A 15,123-nucleotide genomic window follows, 5' to 3' on the forward strand; every position below is an offset into this window, starting at 1 on the left:
AATAATACATCTCTTAGAACAACCCAATAGTATTTGTAGGGTAAAGATTCATTTCTTTCAAATCAGTTCAGCAGAGACATTAACATACAACCCTATTTAAAAGGTCTCATCAAAATCTCATCAACCACAAGCATACACACATACATAGACTTTTTCTCAAATGGTAACCAGTAGTGGAAGGTTTAATACTATTGAAAAGGAGACTTATAAATATAGAAGGATCAGTCAAATGCAAGTAGAACAGGAATATAAGCCAAATTCTGTATCCCTACAAGGAAATCTCAAAGGTCTGGCTGATTCATACTCAATTTTTTTTTATTGAAAAGTTGCACAAAAGTTTACAACAAAACAACCCCAACCCCCCCACCCCTCCCCCTCCCACACTTCCCAGAGCTGAATACAGGGTTACAAATATGACAATCATAATCTAAATAACATTAACCAACTATATAAAAACCAAATCCATAATACACTTTAACTCCCTTTTAACATAAAATAAACAAATTCTAAATAAGCATAATAACATAAACAAATTAATATCCTAATTCTTAAACAATACAATATAATAAAAATTCCACTATAATAAACTATTACTACTACTACTACTAATAATAATAATAATAATAATAGTAATAATAATAATACTCATTATTCAAAATGTAAATGAAACTTTTTATTCCCATATTATACTCAATTTTAATATACACCATACCTTAGCAAGCAATGTCCACTGCTGCAACTTTCTGACCAATAAATAATACAGGGCTAGAAGGAAAAAAGGATTCAAAGCCACTGGCCAGTTTAGGTGAGGATGAATGTGTAGTTTCCAAGGTGCTGTAATGTTTGTCTTAATAAGTGGCACAATGCCCAAGATCCTAGAGAAAAAGACAATAGAAGAAAAGCTGCAGAACTCAGATTCATACATGGAGGAGTGGATCCAATGGAACTAGTTCCTCAACATCTAATTTAATCCTAACCAGCTGATCACATATATAATATTGATAGGGGGTTAAGGATTTTTTCCGTGTCTCTTTATTGCCCATCATTCTATATGGTCTTTTTCTCAGAGATTGTTAATCTGGTTCATATTCTTCTATCTTTCTTCTCAAGCATACAAAAACAGAGCACAATTCTTGGACTCTCTTTCTTGGAGGTTATAGCAATGTAGGTGTTAGACTTTGCCCCATGGATATGCAGAGCAAGAACAGAGATGTCCTTGAAGAAGTGATTGAAAAGGTGTTGCATAAACAAGAGCTTAACCTGAGAAGGGAAGAGGGAGTCAAAAGAAACTCAAAATTGCCCAGCCTTGATTCTCTTGCGTAAATAGGGAGTGTAAAAGAAACAGTATCAGGGTGCCAGATTTCTCTTATTATAACTTATAAAAAAAATAGGGTTCTGATAGACTTTTTCCTGATTTGGACTGCTTGAAAGGAATAGCTTTAATCTTGAAAACCCGTCAGGTTGTCTCTCCCTCCCCTCTTCAAAGTGATACGCAAGAAAATTAAAATGGAGCAATCTTGAGTTTTTTTCTCACTTCCTCCTCCCTTTCTTGGCTAAGCTGGTGTTACCATAATGGTTACCAAATACCATTTTCAGAGCCATCTTCAAACTTTAACATTCTATGATGTATTTTCTGTTATAATTACAGAACTAAATGTTTTATTATAGTTACCACACCTGCTTAGCTAATCATTGCTTAGATTAGATTCCTGCTCTCAGGAATTCATAATGTATACATCAACCCCAAATAAAACAAATTTTAAAAAAGGAAACTTTCCTGAATCTGCAAATTCTATTGCCTCAGTCTATTTCAGGCTTCTGCTTTTGGGCACCCATGAAATCTGGTGGACTTGATTTTCCAAAATTCCCTGTCAAGTATAACAAAACTTCAGAATTTTGGTCCAACACATCTGAAGAGTGCAAGCAAATTGGGAACATCTGTTCTGCTTTATAATTCAGTGAAATATGTATAATATTTTCCTCTGAGTACAACCACTTCAAATAAAAATTTGCAAGTACATAAATGTGAATGAGCAAAGCTACAATCCTAACTATTGCTTAGGATGATTCTGCAAGTAATTTAGATTCACATGTACATAGGAAGCACTGAAAACTGGTACTTTTCCTAGGATAAGCACCTGGCTTTATTTTTCTTCTTATTTTCATTTTCCTAAATCTAAAAGTAAACAGAAATAATGTTAAAATAAACAAAGTAAAATTTCAGAAATATTTTGTATGTTATGCGCTCTGCACTTCTACAACTCAAGTCATTTTTTCCAGTGGCAAACTGCAACCAGGACTTAAAATGAGTGATATGATGAATACAAAGTATTATACCTTCTACCAAAAGTAATACCTAAAATGACTCAGGTAATCAAATTTAAATAAAATAAGCATAGTCAATTGAGGTTTCACCTTTATGTTTTCTCATCTGTGAGATTTGTTTTTACCTGACATAAATGTCTTCTGAAGAAATAAGGTCTTGGAAGTATGGCAGTTGGTATATGTAAAGCACAATGATGTGTCCGGCGGAAAATATTGCAAGAAAAACACACAAACTATTGAAGAGAACTGGGCTGATTGGACAATTCCAGGACCACCAGGTGCACAAGCCCAGGAAGGTAAAGAAATAAACTGCTGAGCATGCAGAAGGCAGAATTATACCTAGGGATAAGGAAATATGATTTTTCTTGGTAATAAGATCCAGTTTATACCATTGGAGATCCACCACAAAATTAAGAACACCTCCATAGAAATAAAAGCTCTTTAAATGTAATAATAAAATAAAATGGAGTGGAGTGGAGTGGAGTGGAATAGAATAGAATAGAATAGAATAGAATAGAATAGAATAGAATAGAATAGAATAGAATAGAATAGAATAGAATACAGGTGGTCCTCATATACCAATAGTCTCATTTCATGACCATTCAAAGTTACAATGGTGTTAAAACAACATAACTTTATGACCAATTCTCACATTTACATTATATCCATTGTCTATGGAGATTCTCAATCAGGTCATGCTTTTCCAAAAGGCAACTGGAATTTTTTGATTTTTTTCTTTGAAAACATTTCACTTCTTGGTGGCATAGTAATTAGAATGCAGTACTGCAGTACTGCAGGCTGACTCACTGCTCACTCCAGAGTTCGATTCTGAGTGGCTCAAATTGACTCAGCCTTTCATCCTTCCGAGGTCGGTAAAATGAGAACCCAGAGTGTTGGGGGCAATATGCTGACTCTATAAACTACTTAGAGAGGGCTGTAAAGCACTATGAAGTGATATATAAGTTTAAGTGCTATTGCTATTGCCTCTTATTCAAGAAATCTCTGAAGAACTGAAAAAGCTTCTTGGATGAGAAGTTAAATGTGTGTGTGTTTTTTTTTTAAAAAAAAACAGGAAAATCCAGTTGCCTTAGAAAAGCACATTGGGATTTACATCCATTGCAGCATCCTATGGTCATGTGATTGCCATCTGCGTGCTTCACAACCAGTTTCTGACAAGCAGAATTAATGAGAATGAGGAAGTCAAACTGCAAGTCATGGTCACATAATGTCTCATTTAACAATCATGGTGATTTACTTAATGAAATAGGAATTGACATCATATGCCCATCACAGTCATGTGATTTTCCTCTTAGCAACCAGGGCACTTAGCAATGGATCGGTAGTCCCAGTGGAGGTTGTTAAGCAAGGACTTTCTATAAAAGCAGGGGTGGGCAATTAATTTTCCCCAAAGGCCACATGAGCCACATGAGAAACTGGAGTTGTTATGGAGGACTCCTGCCCCCCCCTAATCAGAATGGAGAACAATGTGGTGGATGTGGGTAAGACATGGATGAAAAGCAAAAGCTAAAACTTCCAAGTTACTGCTACTAATGGGCCATATTCTGACCCATATAGTTCTATGTAACCTCGTATAGCTCTATGTAACCCTAACTAGTGAGCATGTATCAGTATGTTAGAATATTTGGCAGTTATTGGGTTAAATGCTGGGTTTGTTGATGGGTCAGTGGGAGGAGTTTCTAAAGGGCATTGGGAGACTTCCTGGACACAAGCCAGATTGGAATGTCTTTGTCTGAAAGAAGCACGGGCAGTCAGATGTCATCACGATGAGCCTGCGCCATTATAAAGATGGTATGGAAGAGAGCATCATCCTTTTACCTATAGGAATGGACAAAATATGTATTTTCCAGAAGTAACAGCCACAGTATGTATGCAAGTGATCTTTCTGATTGAAATATATTTTTTGTTATAAAATCATTTCTATTGAATTATCTATCTGACTTGATTTAAAGAAGGCGTTTTTAACTCAGAGTCAGAATAGGCCAAGCTTGCTATTTATGACTTCTTCATGTGGAGAAAGAAGGATCATTATTGACTGAAACAGACCAGGAGATACCTATTCTCCATTTGGTATAATTTGTATTGTCCTGTCATACAAATACCCAAACACTATATCCAGATTTTAAAATGCCAAAGATCACCTTCCTTTTTCTTTCTTCTTGTGGGGGCACTAAATTATGCCTAACCTAACCCACTGTCCCACAAATATGTGAAATAACTTGTACCTGTTGAGCCTAACAGAAGCACAACAAAGACTTTGCCAGCAGTTCTAAGTGTGTCTTCACAAAGAATCTCCAAGCCTGTTAGGAACAATGTGAATTTCAGAAGGAAACCTGAATGACTGCATCTTAAATGATCCTTTTCAAATAGACAGCCAATGTCTGTGTCCCCAGTATCTTCAGTTTCTGCTTCAGATTCCTGTGGATATGGAATATATTGATCAAGAATCAATGTTCAACACAAGCAGCAAAATCATTAGACAACAAGAGGGCTAGAGATTATGTTACAATTCTGTATAAGGAATTGTTGTTTCTCCAAATAAAGCACTTAAATAAATCCAGTTGGGGGAAAATGCTGATGGATTATTTCATCTTCTTAAAGTCTGATAAATTATTAGGGCTCTGTTGATATGCCAATGTATTCAATATATATGTATTGTCATATTTTTTTAAAAACAGGCAAACAAGTCTATTTTCTCATCTGATAAATGTGGAAAAGTCTATATACTTTTGGAAGGAATATGAGAAATTACTCTTCAATGAGTACAACATTTATTTACTTCAGATTTATCTAAGAGATGCAAGTTTTGCTCTCTTTTTTTAATGTGGTCTTTTTAAAACATATTTTTAGGCTGAAGTTATGTTTATGCTTTGCTTCAGCACCACCGAATTTAGACAGATTTATTTCTGAATAGATATGTATCACATAAGGCTAATGAGTCCAAATCAAACATTTGTACACAGTTATTGCTTTTTAATTATAAGGATTACACATGGATTATTAGATACTTTAAAGTTCAAGTTCAAGTCAAATAACTCATTTGATGAATTATTTTCATTTCCAATTAATTAACTGATTGTGTCCCCTTTCATATTCTTTGAAGTATGGTAAGCTTCAATTTCTGTCATCATAGTTCAGTGAATAAACCAAAATTGACTGAGCCATAAACTGCCATGGTTGGGTTGAATGCAAAAGTCTGAGCTAAAAACTAACCAAACACACTATGCTTGAGTAAATCATTGGAATAAGATTCTGATTCATGTTATTTATACTTGACAGTTATATTTGCACAAATATTTTATGAAACTCATTCAGTTCTGTATATTTGCATGACATATTTGTGTTTGGATGTGATGCATATAAGAAGGGTGAAGGACTTTGACTGCACAATTGTGGCCACCATTTTGATTTTTTTGAACTCCACAAAAAGACATTGAAATAAAAACAAATCACACAGTTTAAAATAGCACAAGGTACAAGGCTAAAAAGTGGTTGCTAGTTTGAGGTTCAGAATGTCATGTGAACTAAGTCACTAAGTGCTTTTATTATAAAGAATAAAGAAGATCCTTTCCCTTTTCTTTTCTAATCTTCACTCTGTTTCTGTTACACCAACAAATGCAACACATGCAGCATCTCTACCGTCTCTTTCATGTCTTCTTCCTCATCAGAAGAGAATTGATCTTGGTCTCTAGATGGAGGCTCACTTCCCCAGTTGTTGAGTTTCAATGTCTTATGGTAAAGCAGTGTGACAGTCAGACCAAAAAGAAACATTCCAATGTCAGGAGCCAAAAGATGTATGATGTTTCCAGCATCAAGCCTGCTAAACCTACAAGGTACATGGAATGTTAGTATTTTATAAAGGTAAGATTTTCCCAGTCTAGTAGGAAAAACTTCTTTATTTTTGCTCCATGCTATGGATCAGATTCTGATTTAGGCAAAACAACACAAGCTTTTCCTTAATCCTTGGAGCTCAAGGATTAAGTATCTATCACCCTCCAATTGCATTTTAAATCTGCATGCCTGGAATTAAATTCTACTCATATCATAGGGATTTAGGTCCAGGTTATTCACCGAGAAAAGAGGTACTATGCATCAACCATTTACTTTGTATCACAGTTGAAGTCGTCATTTCTGCATTCATCTATCCTCCTATCCTGCACTTTATAGATAAATCATATTCAGCCAGATGAATTATTATATATTAAACTTTAATCCCCATAATTAAGAGTTATAATTAAATGGTATTTGCACTACTGGCAGACGATTTCACCATACTGGAGAGTACCAAATGATAATGAGTTTGTGAAATAAGAGCATACCACCAATGTTTTATCCTCCCAAACATTCATGCACAGTTTACATGCATCCTCTTAATTTATGTTGCTTTTTTGCTGATTTCTTACCCTTCAGCTTCCAAGAGGGAAATGCAAAGAACATCATAGACTTAATTTCCTGCCCCGTCTCACCCAAACATCCACCAAGTAACAAGAATCCCTCTATTTTCATGCCACACAAAAAGAAAATAAAAATGTGAGCACATATCTTCCCTTCCTTCCTTTTCAATACTTGTATTTCCTAAGCTGTGACCATTATTGCAAATTGCTCTGGTGGCTGGATTGGGGAAAAGGGGATAATTTCTGGTAAGGAATGGGTTGTTGAATATCTGATGGTAGAAAGATAAAGAGAGGAATCCTTTTCTTGAACCTGGGAGCCAAGATATGGGGTTAGGCAAGAATTCCTATTATGAAGACAACAGATTGCCCGCTAGATCTACAATCAAGAGATTCAAAGGAAAATACTATCTACAAAAAACTGGAGGAGAGTTATTAATATATTGATTCATTTTCTTCAAAACAGATAGCATCATGAGATCAATTAGGGCTGGAGCCAATTCAAAGTGGTGCAAAGTGGACGGGTCCTTTAGAGCAGGACTTTTCAACCTTTTCACCCATTGTACCACTTTTAAGATATGGCAGTATCCGAGTACCACCAGTCGCCTAGCAGGGTATCAAAAACTTGATGACCCTCCCCCAAAAAAGGAAAAAAGTGATAAAGTACAGGTAGTCCTCGACTTACAACAGTTCGCTTAGTGACTGTTCGAAGTTACAGTGGCACTGAAAAAGTGCCCCCCAAGCCACAGCTCAGCAAGACACTTGCTTGTTTACCCAGCGGCGCTCTTCCTCCTGTCTGAGGTTTCCATTGTTGTGAGCATTTCTGTTGAGGATTGGTCTGCTGGGTGGTTGCAGCAGGTTTTGGTCACTTCACATGACCCTGGGACAGTGTGTCCGTCACAAATATGAATCAATTGCCAAGCATCTGAATGTAAATCACATGACCCTGGAGATGCTGCAACATTTCAGCTGATCGGTGCTTCGTCTGGGCTCAGCAGAAGCACCAGGATCAGTGCCAAGCTCCAGCTAGAGCAGTGGTTCTCAACCTGTGGGTCTGGACCCCATTTGGGGTCGAACGACCATTTCACAGGGGTCGCCAAACAACACAGTCCGCCATTTTTTTCCCCTTTTCCTTAGCTGTGCTACTCCCTTTTATTCTATTGGCTTTTGAAAGCCAATAGAATAGACTCTCTTGAATAGAGTCTAATTCTATTGGCTTTCAAAAGCCAATAGGAATTGTCCAGGCTGTCTCTGCCCTGCTGAGCCCGCCAAAAGTCCCATTCTGCAAACGGTGCTGCACCAGTTGAGTAGTCCTCAACTTACGACCGGTTGAGTAGTCCTCGACTTACGACCGGCTGGGGGTCACGGCATTAAACAGGTTGAGAACCACTGAGTAGAGCCTGGTGATGATCCTGGCACTTCTGCTGAGCCCTAACATCCTTGCAGCTCCAGCCATCTCTCGTTTAAGCTTGTGCGTTGCTACCACCGGTTCAGCTCATTCCCCTCCCCCACTACCACTTTTCTAGGATGTTCGCGTACCACCTGCCAGGTGCCAATGTACCACAGGTGGTACCCGTACCACTGGTTGGAAAACCCTACTTTAGAGCTTTACATAATGAAGATGGAACAACCTAAAACGGGTCACTAAACAACCTGTACTAGTGAAGCTGCTGCAAAGAGACCCCAATACATAGGCTGAGGGTTCCAGTCCAGGAAAATCACAAGCTATGCCAGAGAGTGAAAAACAATTGTGTTAAAAATGCCACTTACTCAAAATGGAAGCAGATGCATCATACATTTAATTAAGTTTTCCCAAGATGTGAGGAACAAGCCACTGAATCCATCAAATCTGGCTGTCAAAAAGACAGCATTAAGTAACATTCTAGAATCTTTGGAAAATGGTTAACAATGGGATGGGAAGGCTTGTTGCTATTACTGGTACTTATTTATATTTATCAAAATATTAAATTGTTAATAAATACATAGAAATAATAAAATATTTATTCAAAGTTTCCAGTGATTGCCTTGATGGTGCAATCAAAGTTCTGTGACACACATAAAAAATGGGCAAAGTTTCAGTTGTACTGTCATGGCTGCTATTTTGACTTTTTTCAACCATGTCCTTTGGACAAGCCTACCTTTTCCCATCCCAACAATAAAACTAGGCAATTGAATTAAAATCTTACCGTACAATACCAAAATGTGACAGCACTTCCTCCCCAAAAAAATCTGGGAAAAGAAAAACCATTGGTTTGGAAACAGCCATTACATTACATTCCTCAATATCTTTTAACATATTTTTCTCCTAAAAAATGTATATTTTGGTGGAACTGAGGTGTGTTTGGGGGGGGGGTGTCTAACACATGATTGTATTACTGGCAAAATAAAATATTTGCAGTCCTTCATATGAATGTCTTAGAATTTTGAAATTGGCAAAGAAATAAGTGCAAAACAAACGTAAAAACAAGGTCATTCTAATTAAAATTAAAATCAATTTACTGTATATAAACATGAAGGACATGTCACTGCCCAAGTCATACTTGGCTTGAACCCTATGAATGATGACAAATATTTCTAATAAGTTATTTCTGATAAGTTTCAAATGGCCTCATATTACCAAAATCAGAAAATAATTTTATCCCCCAAATGAAACTTTTAAAAATACTTGTGTCTGTTTTTCAACAAAGTAACTGAGCATTTTATAAGAGGTATTTTAGAAGATTCCAGAAAAGGAAAAAAATTCTAAACAAAAAAAACCAAAAAAAACGATTTCCCAGTAGTTCAGATTTAAAGATAAATTTACATGAAAGTAGATATTGTTATTTTATATCTATAAATACCTTCTAGATTCACTACACTTTTTTGAAAGAAACTATAGCTTACTAAACCACAGATATACCAAGTCCTTGCATATTAAAATATAACCATATACCCCTTTTTGTTTCTTTTTCTATAGAGATATTGTACAACAATAATGTAGAACCATTTCGAATTTTTCAAATTTCAAACCACCTCAGAACAAACCATTCTGAGGTAATGTTTAAAACTTGAGAAATTCAAAATGGCCACCCAGAATTCAACCTATGATTGCTGTAAAGAAGATTGGAAGCTACTTCTTTGTATATTTTTTTTCTTTTTCTTTATTTTTTCTGGAATTTTTAACTTTTTCTTTGACTTCTTTCTTTTTCTTTTCTCTTTCTTACTTTATATTAGTTAGAATTAGTTTTTAATCTTTTATTTAACTTTTTATTTTACAAATATTTTAGTCAGCTCTAATTGATGATGTTTTCAAAGAACACTAACTTCTGGTTAAATAACCAATTAATTTTGTTGTGCAAAAATATCTTTGATAAGTTATTCCAAGTCTGATCTCTAGCTGTAATGCTTTTTATCCCTAGAACAAATTATTGCCATAAAATTTTGAACTGATCTGTACCATTAGGTGGTAAGTAGTAGAAAGCTATTTGAAAAGCCACTTGTAACATAAGAAATAAGAAGCTGGTATAGCTGACGGTTCTAAACAAGTGCCTGGTGAACCCTGAAAGACAAAAACATAAACATTATGAAAATATTTCTATTCCATCACACAATTCCATTTTTAAAAAAACGCAACAAAGGAGCAAAATCCTAAAATTTAATAAGTTGATTTCTAAATCACGATGCAACTATTTATGAGAGAATAAATATCTGGCTTCCAGAATGGGATTAATCATAAAGGGATATCCAGCCAGTTTAAAGTGAAGTATGTTTAGATAAACAAAATTAGTTACAGATTTTCAGATCAAAGTTGAAATAGTGCTGTGGTTCTTAAATACGATCCAAAGAATACTGTGGCTACTCAGATGATTTTGTAGGAAATGTTCTGAGACAAGAGCAATAAGTGCAGATCAGAGACCATAAAAGATGCACATGCTGATGCTATGAATGGCTTCTGCCATTTATACAGAGCAACAAAAACTGCATTCATTTTTACAAAGGATACTGCCTCAGAATTTCTTGTGATGCTCCCTTATACCATAGAAGTCATACAAAGATTCTTCAGACCAAGGGCAATTTTGAAAATAGAACATCTGAGAAAATATGAGGACCCAAAAGTAGACAGTATGTTGAAATTCAAACATTTTGGTCACCTAGACCCCACATTTTAGATTAGTGTTTATCAATTTTGGCAATCTTAATTTCCTGCTGGTTGGGGGATATCTGGAAGTTGAGTCCACACAATTTAAAGTTGCCAAGATTGAGAAACACTGTTCTAGATCTTCTATCTGCTTATATTTTCTAAGATAGACACGTGGATCCAAACACAGATTAAAGTGCAACACTTTTCCATGAAAGTTATTATAAATAGATAAATAATTTGTAGTCATTATTTAAGACACTCAGGATATATGAAAAGATAATTTGGAGTTAGAGATTACTATCACTTTTTTCTGCTTTACTATCTCATTTTGGTCCCCCTGTATGTGGGAGATATAGGGGGAAAGGAGGAATACTGCACGTTCCTGTGATTATGGGTGTTCATTATTTCAACATTCTTCAGGCCAGTTAAATTTCAGTTCTAATTGCCCAACTTATATCTTGATAAATTTCATTATTTTCCTTGCCATCTTGAAACTACAAAGCTGGCATAATTTTTCACGTGTCTAGTGACTGATACACAATTCTGCAACTCAACTCCATTATTTTTGCTTCTATTTACTTCTTTGAATCACTCAGGATCTGACCATAAACACTCTAGCAGTTTATTCCACTGTATTCAACTTTTTATTTATTTCCATACCATCTTTATTATTTTTATAAATAACTCAAGAAAGTGAACAATAAATTCCCTCCTCCTCCAGCCTTGTCAGGTGAGTTGGGCTAAGTAAGAGAAAGTTGAACATGCTATAGTCAACATGGCACTCTCAAATGGATTGAGGCTATGATTTCCAGAATTCTGTAAGCATTGGACTTTATCAATATTGACTGAAATCTATACCTACCTGGAGGTCATCAAATTAGGAAAGGTGTATTAGGATTGGTGGATGTTTGCCTACCTTGCATAATATCATTTGGTCTGGGACACAGTGGGAGAATTAGCAGGAAGATGAGGTAGATCAGAGATAGCCCATTGTATCTAAAACCTATAGCTGTGAAAATAGCCAAACATTATTCTAAATGTTGTGTAACTTTACTATAATACCAGTAATTTAGCACTTAGTGAATACAAAACATAGGTAGTTAAGGTACATAGTTCAGTATTTGTCTCTTTAGTATATGTTTGCTTGGTCCAAAATATTTTACATTATTAGCTAGCAAATGATTTCACCCAATTTCTCTGTGCTGATTACACATAGCCAATTCAGTGATAAATGTCTCTGAAACCATCTCTGGTTATCTAGCAATAGTAGGAATGTTTTAAAAAGTGCATATCCAGTGTAAAATATATTTAATTTTATATATACCATAATTAAAATTTAAGTTACATGAAATACACATGAAAGTGTACCTTTTCCAATAAGGCTTACAAATCTGTCTTCCATTTCTGAAGATTATTTATTTTATTTATTCATGATTTTAATTAAATTTTAATTTATGCCTTTCTTTTGTTCCCTGCCATCCTTCTTTCCATCTTCTCTTTTTATATTGCTCACATAATTTGTTCTTTGACACACATACGCACCCATAATTTCTCTACCTATACCGTGGGACTTTTTCCATTTAAAACATGGCTTTCACAGTGTTGTTCTTTTTGCTTTAACCCTAGATTTGTGATTGCATCCTACTTTTAAATGTTGGCTGCATTTTTTTTCTTTTTGCATAAAAAGATGAGATATTCCATTGAATTTAGTTGGACTTCCTCAGAAATAAAAATGCATGTGATTGCACTCAGGCAAAACACTATTTTCCAACAACCTTGAAAGTCTGCCAATTTGGTTATAAAAGTTAGAATTTTCTCCAAGTTGAGGTTGATTCTGATTATTGCATACCATGTTGATTTCTTGGCAAGAATACAGAAGTGATTTGCTATTGTCTTTTCCTAGGAAGGTTTAAGTTTTAAGCCTTGCAATTCCCAATTAGCACTAACCAGATTAAATAGCTTATACTTACTAGTTTAGCCAAACTCAACTAAAAACTATATCCACCCTTCTTTAAATGAATTCCTTGATTTGTGTAACATTTAATAAAATGGACCTGTTTCTTCTTATCAAAACAAGACAGCAATTGTACATTTTAATGGAAATATAGAAAAGTTTGTAAATTTTCAATTTGAAGAAATATACAGCATTCCCAGTCAGCTGTTCCTTTTGGGCTAGCATTCCAGTATCATCATCAATTTTGTTTTCCTCTTCCACTGATACTAAATATTGCACGGCTACAGAGCATGGTTTGTGAGATATCTGCTTTACTTTGTGCATGCTGCATTTCTTTTCCATTTTATATTGCCTTCAAAATTACCCCCTGGGGTTGCTTTACATGACAGATATCATTTTTTTAAATAAACAAATACAGAATGTTAAGCCTAAGCAAGCAACTAATTCTTATCCCTCCTGCTATGATTAGGTCTAATTCCCTTTTTCTGACATTTTCTCAATTTCATCTACATTTTCTAGAACATTTAATACTTTTAATGAAATTGAATTCTTCAGTTGAAACTATTAGAAGCCATAGTCTTTATCTGATTGATCTATATTTGTTCTAATTATAAGAAATAATTTCCAAGCAGGTCAATCATAATTAGTTTCATGTTGAATCAACAAACACAATTTCTAGAATCTAGGAAGACTCAAGACAGTTTTGTTGATTCCTACAGAACAAATGTAAACCTTCGCATTAGCATAAGAGAATACTACAAGAAAACCTGTTCTGTGTTTGACTGAATTTGAAAGTAAATCTGATTTATTATTTTCCTATCTCCATGGTAATATTCACAATTTTATTTTCCCTATGACCTTAATACAACATAAATGGAAATGTCTTACCTGCTATTAAGAACAATGGCAGTCCTATTCTGAAAACTAATCCACAGATTAAACAATTTTCCATGATGTTGTTCGTTTAGCATAAAGTTGCAGATCAGGAGATATCAACAAAAGCAGCATACAGCATGAATGGCCTGTCTTATGCAACTTGGCTAGAATAAGTAACTTCAGACAACCCAACCTCTTTCCACTGTCCATTTCACTGTAAATATGAATTCCCCACACCTTTTAAAACCTCACTCCAAATTGATCAATTACTCTGTATTAATTTTTTACAAAATGTAAAATGAAAATGGGTGAATCTCCATTAATCTTCATATTATGTAAAATGGGAAGTATTGATCCATTTGGCTCTCCTTCTCTGACTCTGCACTTTAATCCTACTTCTTCTTAGCTGTCAAACAAGTATTCAAAAACCTGGCTGTTGGATCATCATTGATCTATTTCCTTTTCCCAAGTTCTCTCTGTTGGGTTCCTTTTCAGATCCAAGTAAGGCACTAGCAAACGGCTGTGGAATTACCTCAGCATCTACATACACTGTATTTTATACTTTCTTCCTTTACTAAAATTTCAGTGTGGAATTCCTTTGGACATTAAAAATCTCATTTATCTGTCTATTCTTAATATAATTAAGAATATCCAGTTCCAAGTCATTTTTTTCACATTCCCCAAGTCATAAATTGTGACTCCTCAATTTTACTTCATTCTTACAGGAACAATAAATAAAATATTTATTCCTCATAATACATTTTTATATATAAAATTAAAATTTGGTATTATATTGAACCCTATAAAAAGATCCCGTTAACATCAATACTACTGAACATATGATTTAAGCAAAAAAGATTTGAATTAAGCATTTACTGAATATATGAAGCACATAGGATTTTCTTTGGTAATGTATCTATTTACTACAGTTTATAAACCATCTTATTCTCAGGTTTCCAGACAGAATTTATTAGCAAAATTTTTGGCAAACTTATCATATAGTTCACATGAAGATCTTCTGATCTGACCACAATTCAAGAGAAAGTTGATGTCAGAAATACTGTGAAAATGTAAAAATAATAATAATAGGGAATTAGTTTATTAAGTGTATAAGTTTGGCAGAATTCTGAAAGGGTGTGAAAGGTAACATTAGTAAAACTTAGAAAGACTGATGCACATCAGATTTTTATTCTTCTGAAATCAGAGAAATACATATCAGAAAGGAAGTTTATTAATTGAAGAAGTATGCATGTTAATACAGAGAAAGCATTTGATAAAATGAAAAAGTTTGAATTATAATTTTTTTAAAAAATGTACAAAGATTAAATTGTGTTGTTGAATGCAATAAGGGCAATATATAATGATTAAAAAAGGTTACATGAATGGAAATAAGAAATAAGAAATAATGGAAAGATTTGTGATATATTGTTGATTGTTTA

General features: G+C 34.5%; 1 protein-coding gene across 1 annotated transcript in view; it reads right to left on the bottom strand.

Annotated features, from left to right (window-relative positions):
- The window catches only part of LOC120320030 (piezo-type mechanosensitive ion channel component 2-like), a gene marked incomplete at its 3' end in the record, with an annotated part of 44,910 nt that extends 34,197 nt beyond the window's left edge, over positions 1 to 10,713 (bottom strand). Inside the window, exons 1-6 of the mRNA XM_039369453.1 lie at positions 10,171 to 10,713; positions 8,921 to 8,963; positions 5,983 to 6,169; positions 4,569 to 4,761; positions 2,451 to 2,664; positions 713 to 875 (exon numbers count right to left, since the gene is read on the bottom strand). Coding sequence (XP_039225387.1) covers positions 713 to 875; positions 2,451 to 2,664; positions 4,569 to 4,761; positions 5,983 to 6,169; positions 8,921 to 8,963; positions 10,171 to 10,219 — 849 coding nt within the window. The remainder of the gene's footprint in view (positions 1 to 712; positions 876 to 2,450; positions 2,665 to 4,568; positions 4,762 to 5,982; positions 6,170 to 8,920; positions 8,964 to 10,170) is intronic.
- Positions 10,714 to 15,123: the final 4,410 nt, after the last annotated feature.

The sequence above is a fragment of the Crotalus tigris genome, unplaced genomic scaffold (assembly GCF_016545835.1).
Source record: "Crotalus tigris isolate CLP2741 ecotype Arizona unplaced genomic scaffold, ASM1654583v1 scf7180000021114.83860, whole genome shotgun sequence".
NCBI classification, from domain to species: Eukaryota; Metazoa; Chordata; class Lepidosauria; order Squamata; family Viperidae; genus Crotalus; species Crotalus tigris.